General features: G+C 38.5%; 1 protein-coding gene across 1 annotated transcript in view; it reads right to left on the bottom strand.

The window, feature by feature from the left end:
* Positions 1-5889: 5889 nt before the first annotated feature.
* Positions 5890-21614, bottom strand: part of cfap58 (cilia and flagella associated protein 58) — a 47675-nt gene continuing 31950 nt past the window's right edge. Inside the window, exons 16-18 of the mRNA XM_066693489.1 lie at positions 15890-16009; positions 14166-14299; positions 5890-6199 (exon numbers count right to left, since the gene is read on the bottom strand). Of these exons, the coding sequence (XP_066549586.1) occupies positions 6079-6199; positions 14166-14299; positions 15890-16009 (375 nt within the window). The 3' untranslated portion in view covers positions 5890-6078. The remainder of the gene's footprint in view (positions 6200-14165; positions 14300-15889; positions 16010-21614) is intronic.

The following is a 21614-nucleotide window of genomic DNA, read 5'->3' as shown; positions in this document are numbered from 1 at the left end:
ATTAAAAAATACATTATTAAACTGAATTGCACATCTCTAGCTAGATAAAATAGTCCAGATATAATATTACCACCCACCTTGTATACAGCTAAAGACAGTGTCTTGTGGAATATAAAGAGATTTTCTTTTCATTTTCAGTGGAAAATAAGTTCATAGTTCTGATGTGACCGTGATTTATTTTACCTGACTGTTACAGTTAACTAAAACATCTACAGAAAAAAAGTAAGAGTGACAAGAGAATATATATATTGGCAGTATTTGTTACTGCTACCAAGACAAAAAAAAAAAAAAAGAAAAACCTAAAAATACCATCTGTTATCAAAAGCAAGTCTCTATTACTCCAGATTACAACTGGATTCTAATGCAAAGCCTTCATTCCCTCTACACATCAAAGAAATCTGACATTGGATTCCCCCCCACTTTTTGTTTTTTGACTAATGGGCCCATTAGCAAGTCAATATAATATTTCCTGGACAGACAGGCTATTTATTTTTAAGCATAGACTTCAAACGCAGAGATAAAGGCTGTGGTGATCTGTGTGATCCTTATTGAAAGATAGTAACAGCAGACAGAAAATAACAGACGTTTATCTTAAACCAAAACGGACACCATATCCGTTATCCTAACCTCTGACTCCATATGATATACCAGTCAAGAGATGGGAAAGGTCCAAAAAGAAAACTTGGCATGGGAAAAGATTAAAAAAACATTCACTTTTCCTAACACTTTTTTCAATGGTGCTGTTGACAGGGTAAAAAAATAAAATAAGCTGTTAAGACGTGGCCATAAGGAAAGCAGGATACAGGTAACCAACGTCAATGGGAAAATGAAAAAGCTAACAAGTTTGTTGAAGGATTCCCAATGGTAAGCACCAGAAAACAAGAGTGTTTTATTTTTTTATTTTTTGGGAAAGGTGCCCCAAGGCAGCCATGCGCCTGAGGAAAGAATGAAACGTAGGGGGAAAGCTGTTGAAAGGTACATAAATATAACACAAGGCTCTCAGGAGGCGATGACTAGTATATTATTTGTCATATGCACTTAAAAAAGAAAAGATATGAAAGTGGGACAATGTATATACAGCGATGTATGTACACTGTTGTACATACACAGTAGTGCTAGGCCCCGAGCAACAGTAGTCATTGCTCTGTCATGCCTACTGCTCTTTTGCTTTGGGACACTAATGCATCACTGAATGGACAGTTAGCTTTAAACAAAACAAGGCCAAAATAAAAATAAATTATTGCCCACCAGAAGTGATACCATCAAAGCACAGACAGCACAGAAACTGGACAGGGTTTTGTTATGGTGGGGAAAAGCTTGATAACACCTCTGAGTTTTGCACTTCGGGGCCACCGTACCTGTACACCACACTATAACTACATTTCTCATATATTATTAATAATCATTAAAAAAAGATTTGCATACATTAGACTACATCTACCATGGTAGAAAAACCAACATAATTTTGCAAGAATCTAAACATAATACAAATGTATGGTCTACTTACACCATTACATATGTATATATGTATACCATCAGTGTGAGACATTTATTATTTACTGGAATGTTCATTTGTTGCTGTTATGCATGAAAACCAAAGTATGTTCTAATTTAACATGAAAAATATCTTAAATAAATACAGTCTGCTGTGTTAAAGCAAATGTTGGCAGCACAATGCAAGTTCAAATACCTATGGAGTTATGAGGAGAGCTGTGACTTACAGCAGGCCGAGAACAATTTTGCATCGCATGGGGGGGGTCCTGAAACAATGCACAAGAGGAAAAACACCACCAAGTGCAGTAAAGGATGTAATAAAAGGAGCACAGTGGGACATTACACAGCTCAGATTATGTGGTGAATGCAAATAACATTAACAGCAGTACTTTCATATTCCATTAAAATCCTTTGTCCTCTTGCATTTGCTGAAAGCCTCTCAGTACATTTGAATGAAGACAAAACTAAACAAAACAAAAACCACCAAAGGCCATGCAAAGTGCACCACCCTTTCGAAGTAAATGTGACAACTGTCAGTTTGAGCAGAAAAGTAAGAGGAAAACATACATGCAGAGCAGGGCCCTGACATCCTGAAGTGGTATAATAAATTAAGAATAAGTCTCAAGTACTGTTAAGGCTATCCCCTAGGTCCAGGCCAACACTTTGCTCTGTGATCTACTCTTAACATGAGGTGTGATCCTTTTGCTTTCCAATGCCACGCGGAATACTCTTTCTGTTACTTGTCCACTCCTTAACAAACAAGCCCGCCCCTCCCTCCCCTCAAAAATCTATAATTTTGTACGTTTGCCTGCATTGTAGCACATCCAATTTTAAAGCGGTGTTCTGGCACTGGGCCCGGGCCTGGGCCTGTCTTCTCAGGTAATGTTGAAAGCAATCTCTTCTCTTCACTCACTCGCTCTCTGGATGAAAGGAAGGCAGGCAATTCCTTAGTGCTGACAGTCGTCTCACACAGCTGGTAGGAAAGGATCTCACTTTTTAATGGACTGCCCCTGCCAAAGACGCACAAAAGGGCAAGGAAAGATGTCAGTTGGGGCAACGCTGAGGGAGTTGTTTTCATCAAAAACCTGGTATCTAGACATCCCGCCCATTCTGTTAGTCATTAAGAAGCGTTAATGCTTTGAAATTCAACATGCCTGCCATTATAGTTACGACTCCATCAAGGCACCATAAGTAGCTTACTGAATTCCACAGCTGTGTTAGAAAACCAGGCACCTATAAATAATTCCACCAGATTTTGTTATTTGTTGTCAATAAAGGCTCTTTAAACACAATATGATACCAAGGAATTAATCATGAATACTAACAGAATAGATACAAATATGCCTTTAATATTCTGTTTAGCAACCAACACTGAAGATATACTAAACAATCTAATTTCAGAATTAGGACTAGAATGCAAAAAGTTTGTTTGTTTTTGTTGTATTTTGAAAGTGTTTTAATATGGCTGCTTTACACAGAAAATGCAAGCAGGTTAATGAAACATCAAATTTGAGTTCAGAAACTGATTAATCAAGTTCACCATTATTAATGCTAAGAAAGGGAAAGATAACACATGCATTAAACTCTTTACTAAGGAAACACTTATTACCTAAAAAAAAGAATAAAACAAAATCAAATAAAATGAAACCTGAGATACAGAAATACAAAGCAATGATTCAATTAATAGTATTCAGCTCAATAGGGAATTACATAGAAAGCAATGGAACTCATTTGGGCAATACCGTTGAAACAATTGTTCATATTTGTATTGCCACAAAATAAAAAAATATAAAAAGTAGTTTAGTGTGTCCTAGCTTCTAATTGAGAGTAGCTTTAGCAGTTTATACTCAAGGCAATCTATATATATATCTGCATGGCAACACAATCTGTCAATCTGTTGCCTCAAATAGATTTACAAGTCATCATAAAAACTCACAAAATGCATATTATCTCCAAATTTGAATACAGATTTATTTAATTGTAGTATTCTTAAAAAAAAATGTACCCTTAATTATTTCACATGGCGAAAACTACTATATTGGCGGTTTTTGGAACAGCCAGCAAGAAATAAATGAACCAAACGCTGGGAATACAGACTGATCTGAATGGACAAGAGCGCAAGACAAGGCCAAGCTTTTTGTCATTGCATGTTAAGATTGGACTCGCCACTAGTTACATTTTGACAAGATGTCTAATATTTATCTGTTCATAGTAATGTACATGAAAGCCTATGTTAAGCTTGGATCAGGTTCATACTGCAGACATCCAGCAAAATGAAAGCTTTCTTCATGCAACTGAGAGGACTTTTATAATGTACATTTCCCCCCCCAAGTAAATTAAATTACCTTAACAACTTGTGACCCTTTGGTCTGGATTCTCATCATGATACTCTCTCTCTCTCTTTTCATGGTTTAATTGATCACTACATGTAATATTCTTCAATGCAGTTTCAACAGAAATACAACTACTAAATTTAAATAAACAAATTACTACTTCCGAATGCATGGTTAATGCTTTTTCCCCTGGAGCTGCATAGGCGGTGTTTTCAAAACAAATAGCTTTATAGCATCATCAGACAATGCCTGATTCATTATCTGCCATGTTTTGGCAAGGACTAAGCGACTGCATTGCATGTTGTATGATAACAAAGGAAAAGACAAACATTCTTAGTGACTGATAATGTTAAAAGATTTAAAAGATTGATTATCCTTAGCTAGAAAGGCAGAAGATAAAACAGCACAAAGTAACACATGATTAAGCGCTTTCTTTCCAGTGCTGTGTTTGTATTTTACATGCATTATTTCAAAGATTCATTGAGAATCCGGAGAGAAACTGAGACTCCGCTGACAAATATTGTGACATCTGCGTTCATCAGTGTTATTATGAAACTGATAAAAACTAAAGCTGAAAAGCTTGTCACCAGTCCTTGGCTACTTCGGCTTGAAGTTGACAGATCAACAAATAGCATCGTGAGATGTGCTGGAGGAGTGTTCCCACAATCACTAAAGACTCTGTTTCACATTGTAATTTGGAGAACGTGTTCCAGATCAGACATCTGCACATGCTCTACGGCAGGGGTTTTCAAACCGGTCCTGGAGTACCCCCTGCCCTGCTGGTTTTTGTTCCAACCTAGGTCTTAATTACTTAATTGAATGGTAGATTGCTTTGTTAGGTCAATTAAGGATTCAATTAAGCAATTAAGACCTCAGTTGGAACAAAAACCAGCAGGGGGTACTCCAGGACCGGTTTGAAAACCCCTGCTCTACGGTTCCACATTGTGCAAACAGTGCAAGGCTTTATAACACTTGTTTAATAGATTAGATACTGATAACAAATCCTGCAGAATTCAAACTTTAACTTCATCAATTTTAGTGTATCAGCGTTAAGGATAAATTATCTGAAAATGTCAGCCATTTTATCCATAAGCTTTCTGTACAGCAGTGCTGCCCAAACCCAATCCTAGAGGAATCCAACAGGTTTTATAGGTAACCTTTAATTATCAATTTCTTAACAACTGAAACCATTTCTGTGTGATCAATTAAGCAGGTGATTAGTGAAATGAAGTTATGTAGAGATAAAGAAAATGAACTACCCTTTTCAGCCCTAATTAATAAATGAATTGCTTAATTGATCAATAACTTCCATGTGGTCAGTCTGTTGAATTGAGCAATTCAGGGTGACTGACAACCTACTGGCTAGGGTTCTCCAGGACCGTGTTTGGGCACCACTGCTGTGTAGCTTTTTGTTTGATTTTTATTCTTTGATTTAATGCAGTGAACCCAATTGTCCTGAAAGTGATTTCCAAGGACTGTTGTGTTAAGCCCAACGAAATGAACATTCCTGTATATGGTTTGGTTTGGCGACTGAACCTGAGATTGAATCTGCTTATAGGGGTGAAACAAGGGCTCCACGGTGGCTTGTGTGAACAGAATGTATTTGGTAGCTCCTAGGCCACAGCAATCAAGCTGAATAGAGAAAAGCTGGAGGACACTGGTCCCCTGATTGCCCATCTTGAATTCTGCTGGTTTGGCAGTGGAAGAGAAATTCCGTTCCAAGTTCTATTTCATTTTTGTTTCTTTAAACATTTATTTTCTGTTTTTCAGCAAATAAAAGAAACTGAGAAAAGGGGGGAAAAAAACAGTTGCATTTTCTTCAAGAAATAATCATTCCTGTTGGAAACCTTTGTGGAGCCAACAGCTGGAGAAGAGAGAACAACCACAGTTTGAGGACTACCAGTGTTGAATCTGGATCTCCGAAGCAGATAATTTAAAATTCTCTGGGGGGCAGCCTGCTGTGCTGATCAGACCTGAAATGCTGCTGTAATCCTGTTTGCACTGTTCCTTCAGTGTACATTTTTTTTTCTCCAAATAAGGCACCAAACACATCAGTGGCATGTCAGCTGTGAAGGGATTTAAACATTTCCGTTGCAAATAAAATACAATAGACTAAAACAACAAGAAAATAGGAAAAATAGCCATTCATGTCAATTAATTCTCTGGGCAGGGATAGATTTAATTTGACAGAAACAGCTGGATCAGAGGAACAGAGTTCTGGGGAGGTGGAGGGGTTTGGGGTCTAGTCATTCTACGCCGTTGTTTTCCCCGTCTGCTTGAGGCTGAAACCTCCCCCAGTGAAGCGCGGGCCGTCTGTCCGTTGAGGCTGAATTAACGGCTGTCCCACCTGAGCCAAGCTCTGCTCTTTCTCCCTGCAGAAACACAACAAAACGAAAATGCAACTAGGATTTATTGAATCCAGTCAATTGCACAAGAATTTGGTGTGCCTGAACCCTCCCTTTTAGGCAGCTGTTATTCAATGAAAGGGGTTTCTCCATACATCAGACTTATGCAAATATCTGTATAGATGTAGATATATATGGTAAATGCAAGTGCCAAACACAATTGCTTTGTTCCTCAAACAAACAAACAAACAAACAAACAAAAACAAAAAAGAACATTGTGCATAAGGATTAAATATGCTGACTCTAGGATCTCAGTCCAGACATCTGTGAAATACACTTTGATCTCCCTCCATTTAAGTGACTTTTGACATCACCGTCAACCCAGGCTAATGCCTTTTGACATTCTAGGAATCAGACAGTAATTAAATTTTCAGGGCTATGCAAGCCATAGGGATAGATGTGCTTTTATAACTCCATACTTTTATAACTACATGGCATAATGAAGCGGTGAACTATGATTTTGTTTACTGAAACTCTATCCACGGTGGCGGAACCGGAGTTTATCTCCTGAATTCCAACAGGCTGCAAAGCAAACCCATGACACATTTCTCTAGAAATACCAGTAGCTAGGCTGATATTGCAAATGCTTAATTAATGCAGTGTTACCATCCTCAGACTACAAATAGGTACTAATGAGATGATCAAAAGTCCTTCCAACTACTAAGATGCCAGTGTAAAACAGTGACTGTAACGAGAATCAAGTGGCTGTTTCTGAAACCTAATTTTGCTTAATATATTCATAAAGATTGTTCGTGCAAGTGTCCAGCCTGTATTTAAACTAAGTACCATTTTTCTTCTGCCTTCAGCAGCACATCTTGTAGAAGATTAAAAACCACATATTTTTGTATTTTTAATTCTAAATAGTTTCTTGCATGATAATTTCATTATAAGGTTACAGTGAGGGAAAAAAGTATTTGATCCCCTGCTGATTTTGTACGTTTGCCCACTGACAAAGAAATGATCAGTCTATAATTTTAATGGTAGGTGTATTTTAACAGTGAGAGACAGAATAACAACAAAAAAATCCAGAAAAACTTTATAAATTGATTTCCATGTTAATGAGGGACATAAGTATTTGACCCCTTCGACTTAGTACTTGGTGGCAAAACCCTTGTTGGCAATCACAGAGGTCAGACGTTTCTTGTAGTTGGCCACCAGGTTTGCACACATCTCAGGGGGGATTTTGTCCCACTCCTCTTTGCAGATCCTCTCCAAGTCATTAAAGTTTCGAGGCTGACGTTTGGCAACGTTTGGCAACTCGAACCTTCAGCTCCCTCCACAGATTTTCTATGGGATTAAGGTCTGGAGACTGGCTAGGCCACTCCAGGACCTTAATGTGCTTCTTCTTGAGCCACTCCTTTGTTGCCTTGGCTGTGTGTTTTGGGTCATTGTCATGCTGGAATACCCATCCACGACCCATTTTCAATGCCCTGGCTGAGGGAAGGAGGTTCTCACCCAAGATTTGACGGTACATGGCCCCGTCCATCGTCCCTTTGATGTGGTGCAGTTGTCCTGTCCCCTTAGCAGAAAAACACCCCCAAAGCATAATGTTTCCACCTCCATGTTTGACGGTGGGGATGGTGTTCTTGGGGTCATTCCTCCTCCTCCAAACACGGCGAGTTGAGTTGATGCCAAAGAGCTCGATTTTGGTCTCATCTGACCACAACACTTTCACCCAGTTCTCCTCTGAATCATTCAGATGTTCATTGGCAAACTTCAGAAGCGGCTGTACATGTGCTTTCTTGAGCAGGGGGACCTTGCGGGCGCTGCAGGATTTCAGTCCTTCACGGCATAGTGTGTTACCAATTGTTTTCTTGGTGACTATGGTCCCAGCTGCCTTGAGATCATTATCAAGATCCTCCCATGTAGTTCTGGGCTGATTCCTCACCGTTCTCATGATCATTGAAACTCCACGAGGTGAGATCTTGCATGGAGTCCCAGACCGAGGGAGACTGACAGTTATTTTGTGTTTCTTCCATTTGCGAATAATCGCACCAACTGTTGTCACCTTCTCACCAAGCTGCTTGGCGATGGTCTTGTAGCCCATTCCAGCCTTGTGTAGGTCTACAATCTTGTCCCTGACAGCCTTGGACAGCTCTTTGGTCTTGGCCATGGTGGAGAGTTTGGAATCTGATTGATTGATTGCTTCTGTGGACAGGTGTCTTTTATACAGGTAACGAGCTGAGATTAGGAGCTCTCCCTTTAAGAGAGTGCTCCTAATCTCAGCTCGTTACCTGTATAAAAGACACCTGGGAGCCAGAAATCTTGCTGATTGATAGGGGGTCAAATACTTATTTCCCTCATTAACATGCAAATCAATTTATAACTTTTATTAAATGCGTTTTTCTGGATTTTTTTGTTGTTATTCTGTCTCTCACTGTTAAAATACACCTACCATTAAAATTATAGACTGATCATTTCTTTGTCAGTGGGCAAACGTACAAAATCATCAGGGGATCAAATAGTTTTTTCCCTCACTGTATATAGAGAGAGATATATTAGAAATAACAGGCCCCTGCCCCTAGAGAATGATGTTTTTACACAAGGAAAGCAGCATGATTAATAATAGCTTTTGCAAGAAGACCACTTGATATCTACACCTCTTTTTGGCAGATAAAGGTCTTAATACGTGCAGTCTAGACTAACTAATGAAGGAGTCCTGAAGGAGCCCTAACCGATTTCTAATGCTAATTACAAATGTAGGTCTTTATGGAGATGTTAACATTCTTGTAACTTTCATTTTTCATTTTTGATTGGTTTCTTGTGGAAACCAAAACTCCCCCAAAATTAAAAGCGGCTAGAACATCTTTTAGCATAGGAAGATAGTCACTGAAGCATCATTTAACTTTTCTCGTATTGCTTTTTCACTGTCTTCTTTGCACACTCTTGTTTGTTTTCAGTGCTGGCCTCTTGCTGACACAGCACTAACTTTTTGCCACTTTCACGAGGAACCATGTTTCACTCTGTAATACAAAATGTTTACATGACAAATGCGTTACATAATTGTGATTGGGTTGCTGTTTTCATGCAACTGTGTAGTTCATGAACATTTGCGATCAGACAGGACTGGGGGAGGGGAGAGGGGGGTGGAAAGAAAATCATTACACACGAAACACTCCAGGACTTTTTTCCTTCCTCCACTGAAATAAACAGATCTGATTACAATAAAAATAAAAGGCAACAATCTCATAAACTGTCCCGGGTGCTCTACGAGAGCCTTGGATGAATAAAGGCAGGCAATCAATCACTAAATAACAGGACTTATACATGGGTGGGGATCCTGTAACTTTTAATTTACACATTTAAACCGACTTCATAGCTGCTAATCCCTGCTGTGAAACGATCCCTGCTTTACAGTTACTTATCCACGCACATTCAGCCCTATACAGGATCATCAGCTCACCTGCCAGCTATCTGTAATGGAAGGTGGTATTAAACCTTTAAGCCCTAATTACATTAAGAGAGAGGGAATTGGCAGATGCAGAATAACTCTATATAAACAGAGTGCTTTCCAGAAAGACTTTAAAACATGCTGAGGGATGACGAATTCCATTCATTTCAAAGAAAATTAAAACTTGGATAGATAAAGACTTTTCCCTATATTTTAATATCTGTCACTTCTTTTATAGTTCCAGAATTTTCCAGGTGCTAAAAGAATCCCAGTAGATAGGCTAGTTAGTAAAGAGAGAAAGTTTATTTTCTCTTTTATGGAAATCTGCCAAAACACGTACGATTGGAGGAGTTGACTGAGATCAGCCATGTGATAATTTGTTACTTTTACTAAAGCATGATGTTCAACATGGATAGGTGTGGGTTTAGTTTATCACACCCTCCCATCTGACAGTGCTGTTTAAAGAACCGTATCTGAAAATGACAGATGCATGAGGCAGAGATTATCCTTCTGCTAAGAGTGGTGATATAAGTTATGCTTGATCACCTCTTACTACTTTTTTGTGTTTGCATCGCAGCCCGTAAAGATGGCCAAAGCTAGCATAGACGCCAAATGCAGTAATCCATGGCCTAATTTACATACAATTTATTGAGCAGTTGTCAGCTCTCCCCGTTATATCCCTGTCTCTCTCTTCCTGTGCATATGATAGCAGCGAGCTCGGATCAAGCATTAACACATCCTGGAATTCACATGTGCAGGAATCCATAAAAATGAATCTGCTCACTATGCCACCCTGAAAGGGGGCAGCTGAGCATTGCCTGGTGCTCTTAGAAAACACGGACAAACACAGACATCTCTCACTTGAACCACTCTATATACATGTGTCTTTTTCACACCACGCCTTCATGGATGAGGTAACTGGGTCAGCACTACAGACAAGGAGCAGACAGTTTAATGAAAACATGCGGTTTCCAATTAGTCAGTTCCTTCTCAAAACAGCGTCGCCATTATCATCACGTCTCTCTTTTTTAAAACATTTTTTTTTCTTGAAACTTTTGTTTTCAGGATAACTGTTAAAAAAAATCTGCACTGATGAAATATTTATGGTTGTAGTCTTCAATGTGTACAGTGCCCTTGAAGCAAAGAGGAGAAAATGTTGCACAATGATAAAAACACAGAGGAAAATATATTTTTTTGACACTAATGAATTCATAGTAGCTATTACAGTAAACGCCTGGGCACTAAGGAGCACTTCATTCAAACAGGCAATGTGATCTCTAAGATACATTCGGTAGAACACTGGATCGTCTTTGATAATTATCCAACCAAATCCTGCATTATTTATACCTTCCTTTTAAATTCATTAAACTCATTTAGTCTAATCTACAACCTGTCATTAGCTATTGATTTTACTATAATTGGTGCTTTAAAGCCTTCCAAGATTTTCAACCCAGTGATTAAGAATGTAGTATGGATGGGCCTACTAACTTATGATAATCAGACGCCTGAAACCAGCACATGACCCTGGGTTTGTCTAGGCTCCTTGCTATTGCATTATCGAAACTCAGTGTTATTATAACATGAAAATGATGTAGCCTAGTTGATCATATGATGCTGCTGACTCGTAATGTGAAATCCATCCACTAAAAAGAAAACCATCTGAAGGCAAGGAACACGGGCTGTGTGAAACTGTGATGCGCTCATTATTTCTAAGGAGAATGGTGAAACTGTAATAGTATTTTTATTTTTATGATAGTGCACCACACTATCAACCTTTCTCAAGTGGCGGTCATGGAACAAAACAATATTTTCCATGACACTTATTTTGTCACGATCTCTCAGGGATGACCGCAGGGCACGGGAGTTAAGGACCCAGGTGCAGCGATCGTAGAGGTGGCTGACAGGACAAAAGGGCTAGACAAGGACGTAGTCAAGGTCACGGGCGATGGTCAGGAACAAGAAGGCTGAGCGAGAGACAGGACTGGGAGCGAGAGAGAGAGACAGAGAGAGGGAGAGGACACGAGACCAGGAGCTGGAAAACCAAAGAGCTAGGAGCACAAGGAGCAAAGAGCTGGGAAACCAAGGAGCGAGGAATACAAGGCTTGAAGTTGCAGGCTGGGCTTACAACACTTTGCCCCGAGTGAGGGCAGTGAGGGGTTTAAGAAGGGAAGCAGAAACTGGGAAGGCAGGTGCAGGGCCAATGGGAGCAGAGGAACAGAACAAGAGTGCACAAGGGTGTGGCGGAATGTTAATTGGAAGAGTGACAGATGAAAGCAGTGAAGGGAGAAAGAAAAGGCAGGAGAACAGTGGCGGGCTAGGGAACCCTGACATATTTGTGGGGTTGAAAACGAATCAATGAAAGACAATGGAACAGATCAATTTGTAGTTTAACTAATGTGATAATATGTGAGGACAATAAGGTACACAAATAGAGCATGATTTAAATGACCAACGAGTCCAAAAAAGAAGAGGAAATTAGTAATGCAACAAATATAGAAGACAAAATCATCTATTATACCACAGCCGTTGTTCCAAACTGCAATGCAAGCAGTTCCAAACACAGACTCCAAATCACGCATAATCCAACAAAACTCATTCCACATCCCAGGTAAATCCAAAAACACACATATATATATATATATACAAAGACACCCACAAACTCATCCATGCACAGTGTTGCTATAACTGTTTGGATAGGATCACTGCAGTGGACCCTCTGCATTTAAAAAGGGAATAATAGGCTTTGTTAAAATTCCATATCTGTGTGTTAGTGGCTCATGGTAGTTGAACACCTCCAGGTTTCCAGCCTGGGCTCTTGAAACATTTCCAATCAGACCACTGGAAGTCCATGCAGGCAACAGGAAAGAGAAATTACATATAATTTGACCAGATGGCTAGAACTGTGTCAGTAATATATGCAAGCTGTGATCATTGCCAAAGGTGGACCAACACCCTGAACTTTGACTTCCTGCATGTTTCTTGCTGACCATGCAATACGTTGGGTAATACAGTTCAGTGCAAACTGGAAGACCCCTGAAAACGATCCCAGCAGATGGTGCTTATCTTGTTGGTGCTCTTAGAAGTTCATATAGGACTTGCTTGCCACTAAATATGTATATTATGTTCTGAGCTTTATTTATTTCATATTAGTTTTAATATTGCTGCAAACATGCAAAGCAAGGTGATACATCTTGGAAAATGTTATGTAACAGTCTAAATGAGATTGGGAACTTGCTATGCAGATCCTACTCTTACAAAATAATAATTAAATAAATATAATGAATCATATAAATGAACTCTCGATGTATGTATCACTGCATAATTAAGAGCTATGTATCAAAACTATGAATAAACTCCAAAATGTGGCCTCTGGGAAGATGTAAAAAAAAAAAAACACTAATGTGGGAATCATAATTTATCATCATATATTGATCCATTAGTCTGGCATGTGAAATTGTGCTTTAGTGTTGTTTCTTTTTATGTCCCAATGTACAGTAAAAAGAAAAAAAAAAGGTTTGTTTGTAAAATCACAGCACCCAGCTCTCGCCAGGGTATTTGCCTTTCTTCTGAAGTTGCAAAGAAAGAATAAAAAAAGGTCTTGGAGCATTTTGGTTTAATGGAAGAGACAGGGTTTTAGAGCTTTTCAATTACACACCTACAGAAGAAGCAGTTTAGACACCATGTATGCTGTGGAAAACATAAAACAAAAGACAAAACAGTAATGGATTCTATTAAGACTAAGGGGATACAGTCATAATTAAAGTACAAGAAGACATAAAAGCCCAGATACGTTTGACTACCCCATGCTAAATTATCCTACTTTACCGAGTACAGTTGGTAAGTAATGGAACTGTAAAATATTATTCCACACAACCCCATCAATGACAGTGTATTATAAAGTCCTAAGTAGGATATATTAAATGGGTCTGCATTATTTATTTTACTGTAATTTGCCATATTTCCAGAAGATTACTTGTCAAGTGTACCCATATGGAAAGGAACTATGGTCCAGAATTCTCAATGGGTGATATTTTACTTGGACAGGATTCAAAGTCATTGCTTTTCTGGCTGCCCTCACCAGTTATTCACTTCCAACACCTTGTAGTGGGGCAGAGCTGGGACTGCAGCTGGCTGAATTTGTACATGCACTACATAATACAATACAATGCACAATAAAATAATACCATGAATGAACACTGCACATATGAGAATACAAAAAAAAAAAACAACACCACCACCACATTTTTGAATTCCAACAGCTCTGAAATAATAAAAGGAAAAGTCCCAAGTGCACCGAGTCTTTGATTTGGTTGAAAAAGTTGCCTTTTTGTTTCCTGCACATTTTTATAGTATTGAGGCTTTCATTATTATTATGTCAAAAGCACTCATGGATACAATTAGGCTACTAATTGCAGACAACATAGGTCAAGTTAAAAAAGTATCATAAGCACACTGCTTTCCTTGAAGCCCCGATATACTTCAGTCAGGTGGGCTAACACTCCTTGAGAGATCATCATTGACTATGCATTACAGCCTTCTTACCTGGACTGCTGCTCCTTGCGTTTCTGAGAAAGGTATTTCTTTTTGGCATTTTGTAGCTCATGAGCCAGTCTCTGGATCTCATATTTGTACTCTTGACTTTGCGATTCATACATGTTCAGCTCTGATGATAACGCCTAAAGAAGAGGGAATAAGGATGAAAGGTTGATTTACTTCAAGTGGTTTTATCTTAAACTGAAGGTACTACATCCTTCATGTTTTATAGCACTGGCTATCTTTTTCAATGTTCTTTTCCAAATCTAGGCTAACTAACAAAAATGACAGTGGTCCATTATTATTATTAGTAGTAGTATTAGCATTAGTACTGTTTTGACAGCCCAGGATTCAGACTATTTTATGCATTACTTTCTAATTGAAATAAGTAGAGTACTAATCTAAGGCTGCCAAATAAGGTAGGGGGATCTCAGATAGCCTAAAAGGCATTTGGATTGATTAACATATCCCTAACCATCACGGAAAATGATCCCCTTGCTTAGTAGGACTACAATACAAATCTGAAGCTGGTGTGAAGGAATCATTTATCCAGGCAGAGGGGGGGGGCAGGGAAGGAAGTGTATCCAATACACTGTTCAGCAGAGGGGAACTGTTCACTGGAGCTGTGGTGCTGAAGAACTAGAAAGGCGAAACACTTTATAAACTGAAAAATTGTTATTTGAGCTAATTTATTCCTCTCCATTAAACATGGCTTACGCTTGTGCACCCATGAGGCACACAAGACGGAGCTGTCTATCTTTAACATTTAAATCAAGATCAATATTACTCTTTGACAGAAATCAAAATTAACTTGATTTCCATGAGCTGTAACTGAGTAAATCAGCCAAGGTGGTCCTAATCTTGTATGGACCTCTCTCCCTCTCTCTCTGTCCAGAATATACAGCAGATATGTCACAATTACATTTGTTGTTTCTATATTCTCAGTCTATCAACAGACAGGATATGGTGTGCCTCATTCAAAAACACTACCCTGTCTGAGGCTACAATCTAAACTACAAAAAGATGATCATTTAATTACAATGGTGGGGAAAACTATGTTGAGATCAGCAAACAAATCCCAATATTTCAATTTGTGACAAAAATGTAAATCTTCCTGTAACCCAAAAAGTATTCAGCAAAGGTTCCAGTAATTGCTACCATTAAACAGTAATTCCTGTTTCACTGCGAGGTTGTTTAGTTAAACCTGAGCCAGTGGTGCCTGGGGTATAACTAATTAAGCTCAGTAATAAATTAAGGCTAAATTAAGCTTGAAATGACTTTACTTCTGGGCATTAGTAATCTTTATGTGCCGCATGCATGGATAGAATGTGTTGCGTAGTTATTCAAAAGAATAACTGTTCTGCATACCTAAGGTGTTTCAGGACTAAGACAATTAAATTGAGTCTTAAAAAAGTCTTCAGAACGTCTGAAGGAGAATCCGATGTTCTGACCATATCAGACTTACTTGGGGCTAATCTAACTGTGCCAAGAACTTCATTTTATTTTTCCACCTGGACATTTTTTTAATGACTCAATCCATACAAATTCGTTTTGAAGGCCAGAACACACTTGGATTTCAAAAATAAAAGTCTGCTTCCATCCCAGAATGTCAGCTACCATTTGCCTGCCCTGTACTTGGTTGGTACTGCAATTATGAGTGCAATTTCTCTCGCCAAACTGTGAAAATGGATCTTACATGAAGAATAGGAAAGGAGGCGGAGATCAAAAAATACCTTCAGCTGTTTTGTTTTCTCTCTCAGAATCTGCTTGTAGATTTGCAACTGCTCTGCTGCTTCAGGTCCAGGCTGTCTCGCCAGAATGTGCTTCAGTTCCACGTACAGCTTCTCTTTCTCCTGTGCATGCATATAGTGAATAAAATAAAATAACTAAACAAGTAATACAAATAGCTAACAAACAAAAACAAACTGCTATAGGTTCTCCACGAAACTATTCAAGAGGAAAATGTACACTCAGTGGTCTGTTTTCTGAAATTATAGAACTTTAAAAATGAAGAACTAGAAAGGCTAGAAAGGTGTGGAAATGAAAACAAATTTAACAAAGTTTAAACAGTTTGGCTTCTTCAGATTCTGCATTGCCATCTCCAAAATACATTGATGTTGACAGTTTAACAAGAATATATCGTCCATGAACACAAATAATGGATGTATATAGAAAACTGTCTCACTCAAATGGAAGCCAAACTACTACTAACTAAGATTCTTTTAAAAAAAATACTTTGATAGTACCTTATTATTCCTGGGTCATGTAATTTATGGTTTTTTTATATATATATATATATATATATATACCAGATATGCTTATGTCATACATCAAAAAAATCTTTAAAGACTGCAAAGCTTACAAGCGGATAAAAGTCACATACGCAGGGGAATAGCACTGTTTGTATATGGTAACTGTCAGATTCTGTTAGACCACTAACAATAAAATGAATAATACACGTGATGTAGCTCAAATGCTAAGGCTTTGGATGAAATGTAGTTACACTGCATTGCTCTGGTGTATTATAACACCTAAATATAAAGTACTTCACGAGGAACCAATATCTTGAAGCAGCATCATTTATTTTTTGCATGAGCTGAGCAGCAAGTGAATAGAGGTAGTGCAACAACATTAGTGTATATAAATGAATCACTATATTCCTTTTACATGACATTCCATATTATAAGAGGTGAATACTGTGATATATGACTGAGAGCATTAGGCACATGCTTGCAGCAGAAAGAATGGTTGCTGAATACCTGTGATTTATAGAGAGAGAGTTGTGAGACTGTTGCATTAACACTTTTGTCTTTCAAACAAAATAGGACATTATTAGTTATGATTTTTCAGTGTTATAAATGACAGTGCCACACATACCGGTTTATGGGACCTAAATCACATAGTGTTGGAGATTAGTTTAGATCACCATCACTGCACGTTAATCTTCAGCGTCTGTTTTTTTCCGTAATTCTTTACTACTGCATTTATATTTTTTTGTTTCTGTTGTTTTCTATTTATCCAGATCACAAATAATCAAGATTAGGAAATCCTTGTGTTCAAGGTTATCTTCTGAAAACACTATATATAGTGAATGGGGAAAAAGGAATGTAAAAACACTACACATACAGTACTGTGCAAAAGTTTTAGGCAGGTTTGAAAAAAATGCTGTAAAGTAAGAATGCTTTCAAAAATAGACATGTTAATAGATTATATTTACCAATGAACTAAATGCAAAGTGAGTGAACAGAAGAAAAATCTACATCAAATCCATATTTGGTGTGACCATCCTTTGCCTAGGTACACTGGTACACAGTTTTTGAAGGAACTCGGCAGGTAGGTTGGCCCAAACATCTAGTAGAAATAACCACAGTTCTTCTGTGGATTTGGGCAGCCACAGTTGCTTCTCTCTCTTCATGTAATTCCAGATACACTGGATGATGATGATGATGATGATGATCAGGCCATACCATTACTTCCAGGACTCCTTGTTCTTCTTTACGCTGAAAATAGTTCTTAATGATTTTGCTGTATGTTTGGGGTCGCTGTCATGCTGCAGAATAAATTTGGGGCCAATCAGATGCCTCCCTGATGGTACTGCATGATAGATAAGTATCTGCCGGTACTTCTCAGCATTGAGGAGACCATTCAATCTGACCAAATCCCCAACTCCATTTGCAGAAATGCAGCCCTAAACTTGCAAGGAACCTCCAGCATGCTTCACTGTTGCCTGCAGTACCTCATTCGTGTACCACTCTCCAGCCCTTCGGCGAACAAACTGCCTTCTGCTACAGCCAAATATTTCAAATTTTGACTCATCAGTCCAGAGCACCTGTTGCCATTTTTCTGCACCCCAGTTCCTGTGTTTTCATGCATAGTTGAGTCACTTGGCCTTGTTTCCACGTCAGAGGTATGGCGTTTTGGCCGCAAGTCTTCCATGAAGGCCACTTCTGACCAGACTTCTCCGGACAGTAGATGGGTGTACCAGGGTCCCACTGTTTTCTGCCAATTCTGAGCTGATGGCACTGCTGGACATCTTCTGATTGCAAAAGGAAGTAAGCATGATGTGTCTTTCATCTGCTGCAGTAAGTTTCCTTGGCCGACCATTGCATCTATGGTCCTCAACGTTGCCCGTTTCTTTTTGCTTCTTCAAATTGTGGACAGCACATCTGGAAACCCCTGTCTGCCTTGACATTTCTGCCTGGGAGAGACCTTGCTGATGCAGTATAACTACCTTGTGTCTTATTGCTGTGCTCAGTCTTGCCATGGTGTATGACTTTTGACAGTAAACTGTCTTCAGCAACCTCACCTTGTTAGCTGAGTTAGCCGAGTTAACTGAGCTGTTCCTCACCCAGTTTTATTCCTCCTACACAGCTGTTTCTGTTGCGGTTAATGATTGTGTTTCAACCTACATATTGAATTGATGATCATTAGCACCTGTTTGGTATAATTGTTTAAGCACACACTTGACTATATGCCTACAAAATCCCTGACATTGTGCAAGTGATGCTGTTTTGAAGGCAAAGGGTGGTCACACCAAATATGGATTTGATGTAGATTTGGCTTCTGTTCACTCACTTTGCATTTAGTTAATTGATAAATATAGTCTATTAACATGTCTATTTTTGAAAGCATTCTGACTTTACAGCATTTTTTCACACCTGCCTAAAACTTTTGCACAGTACTGTATTTACATAGTAAGATTAAACTGACTTTTGTTCAGACAGCCCCATTACAAATAGACGTATGTAGTAGAAGGTAAATAGAATTTATACCCCCATAAACACATACTCTAATGGAATGAGACGAGGAGTTGCTGCAAAGGTGTTTTTTGGGATGGAGGAGGGATGCAAAGCAATGAATGCTGGGAAAGTTATTCCATTGCTGGATACTTATGCTTGGGAAATTGGAAGTCAGGGGAAGGATTGGGATTTTCCTCCTCCCGAACTTCAGTTTACAACTCCATTAACAGAATAATTTAATTAAGTAAACAAAAAAACTCTGGCAATGTCACTGAATCTGTAGAGTCTCAAGCATGACACTATAAGCCTATCCCATGAGCACCACTGCAGGGTCGATCTGTGGAAAAAGTCGAATTATTTATAAATATGTAACAAAACAAATATATTGATTAAAATTGAGTAATGTATAATATTATTTTCAGGATATAATATGTACATGTTCGCCAAAACGTTCTATGATATATGATCTTTTTATTTTGCTAATTTCACCTTCTGTGTATGATCAGGAGTGATCCTGATATTTTGGTTGAGAGTCATCTTGATCTCTGTAAATTCAGAAAAATAAAATCCAGATTGCAAAATTTAAACATGCATAAATGTAAGATTAGTTTAGTAACACATAATCCAGATCAGAATCACATTTAAAAGATTGGAAAATCCCACTTTTAAGATATAATTCCACATTTATTTTCAGAAAATAAAATAAACATGTCTGCAGGGCAATACTCTGCCCAAGATTGTGAAAAGGTACGAATCATGTAACCCTTGAAAGCCCAGGGCAATGCCTTAGGCATACACTATGTAAATGGAAGGAAACCACTTGAACATGATGCCACATGAGTCTCAGATAGAGTACCAAACAATCAGCTCTATTGCATGTAGCAGAAATAAAGAAACATTTAAACAATGTCTAATAATATAGAACAGAAAGAATAGTTCTTTGAATTTGCATATAATTGTGTATTTTCTACAGAATATATCTTCAAAAAATGTCTTATTTCGAAAAAAAAAACACTGCCAACTAAAATGTATTCACAAAAAATATCTTCAAGTAACTGTATTAGACACAAATTAGACTGTAATGTCCACTAATTAGACAGGTTTGGGTATCACTTTCTCAAAAGCTGTTAATTTAGTTGGAACCATAAGACAACATGACGAAGCAAGCTAATTATACATTGTGACAGGTCTTCCCTGTCATGGCGCAGCTGTTGGTGGGGGCTTGGTTGTCTCTCATCAGCTGTGTCTCAGTTAGGCGCTTTGAACCAGGTATTTAGACCAACCTGTGGCACTGATGCAGATGACAGACCATCAGTGCACTCGCCACAGCTGTGCTTCACCCTATTTAAACCTCCCTGTCGTTTCTTTCAAGAAGACCCCAGATCACCTCGGCCAGTTTTCCTGCCTTGGAGCATTTGAGAAATATCCCCAGTGCCTGTTTTATTCATTTCCCTTTCTTTTCTTAGTTTGTTTTGTTAGTTTATTTTTATAATTTTTTTTTTAGAACTCCTCCCCGGAGTCTGAAGGGTTCTCCGTGAGGAGGATATCGTTCATTTCTTGTTTGTGCGAGCATGCTGAATAAAAACGCCTGCTGGCTAAAACTGACCCCTTCGTGTCTTGCACTCCCCGTGACATACACATATATTTTTTTTTTTATTGCTTCTTTGTTGGTTTCTTTAATTGTGGGGGATATTTAAAGCATGCACTTCACATTCCAGGTACAGCAGTTTATTTATTTGAGGCTTGATGGAAAGCATTAGATTTGTTCAGTTATTATAAATAAAATATTTTACACAGAAAACTGGGATAGGATAAAAACCAGCAGCTGACTGCTACAAACAATTTCTGCAAGATTAAATTACATTTTAAATCCTACACTGAATGGAATACCATGAGCATCTCAAAGCACCCTAACCATATTTAATGACAACTTGGACACTACACACACTGGGAAAGGAAAAATACAAGAGATGGGGGAGGTGGTGTGGTGTGGTGGTGTGGGGGAGTTCTCACCCCAAGTGCTAATAACACAAAGCAGCTCATTCATGTAACATTAATGACAAGGACAGCAGAAGCCTTCCCTTCAATTGTCTCCTAAATTCTGAAATCATTTTTCTATTCAGCTGCATCTCACATGATTTATCACAGGGAGCAGTCTTTGTCTTGGCTATAATGCAATTGCCTGCTAGTTCAATGAGAGGTAAACTGTTCCATGAGGGATAGTCTTGTGCTTAAAACCTGTTCTGTAATCCACTTGCCATTAACTTCTTGCTGCTGCATGTACGGTATGTGGACATTCCTCGGATTAAGAACACCTCCATGCAAAACAGCTCAACTCTTATTCAGTTACATGAGGCATACGTCCTTAAATCATTGTCAATCAATCACCTTTGACCATTGTTTCATTTCAGATCTCTGGGAAAAGTGTCATTCTTAAACCAGACCCACCAATCAAATGGCAAGAAACGAAAACAAACTAAAAACCCTGATCTGATGAATGGTTAACAAAATTCATACTCAAAAGAACAGTTACATTAAAAAAAATGCTTTTGTACAACTTGGGTTAAGCATAATGCTTTCTTGTAAATGTAAACTGAATCTTTCATGCAGCTTGGTGTATGCAAAGTAATGATAGAGAAGGAAATGCTGACTTGAGAAACCCACCACCCTAGTGAACCTGACAAGGTTATCTGGCAAAGAAATGTTAGTAAGTTATCCT

This window comes from Amia ocellicauda, chromosome 20 (genome assembly GCF_036373705.1).
Source record: "Amia ocellicauda isolate fAmiCal2 chromosome 20, fAmiCal2.hap1, whole genome shotgun sequence".
Lineage (NCBI taxonomy): Eukaryota > Metazoa > Chordata > Actinopteri > Amiiformes > Amiidae > Amia > Amia ocellicauda.
Note: the sequence above shows the minus strand (reverse complement) of the source record. Positions and strands in the feature narration are given on the sequence as shown.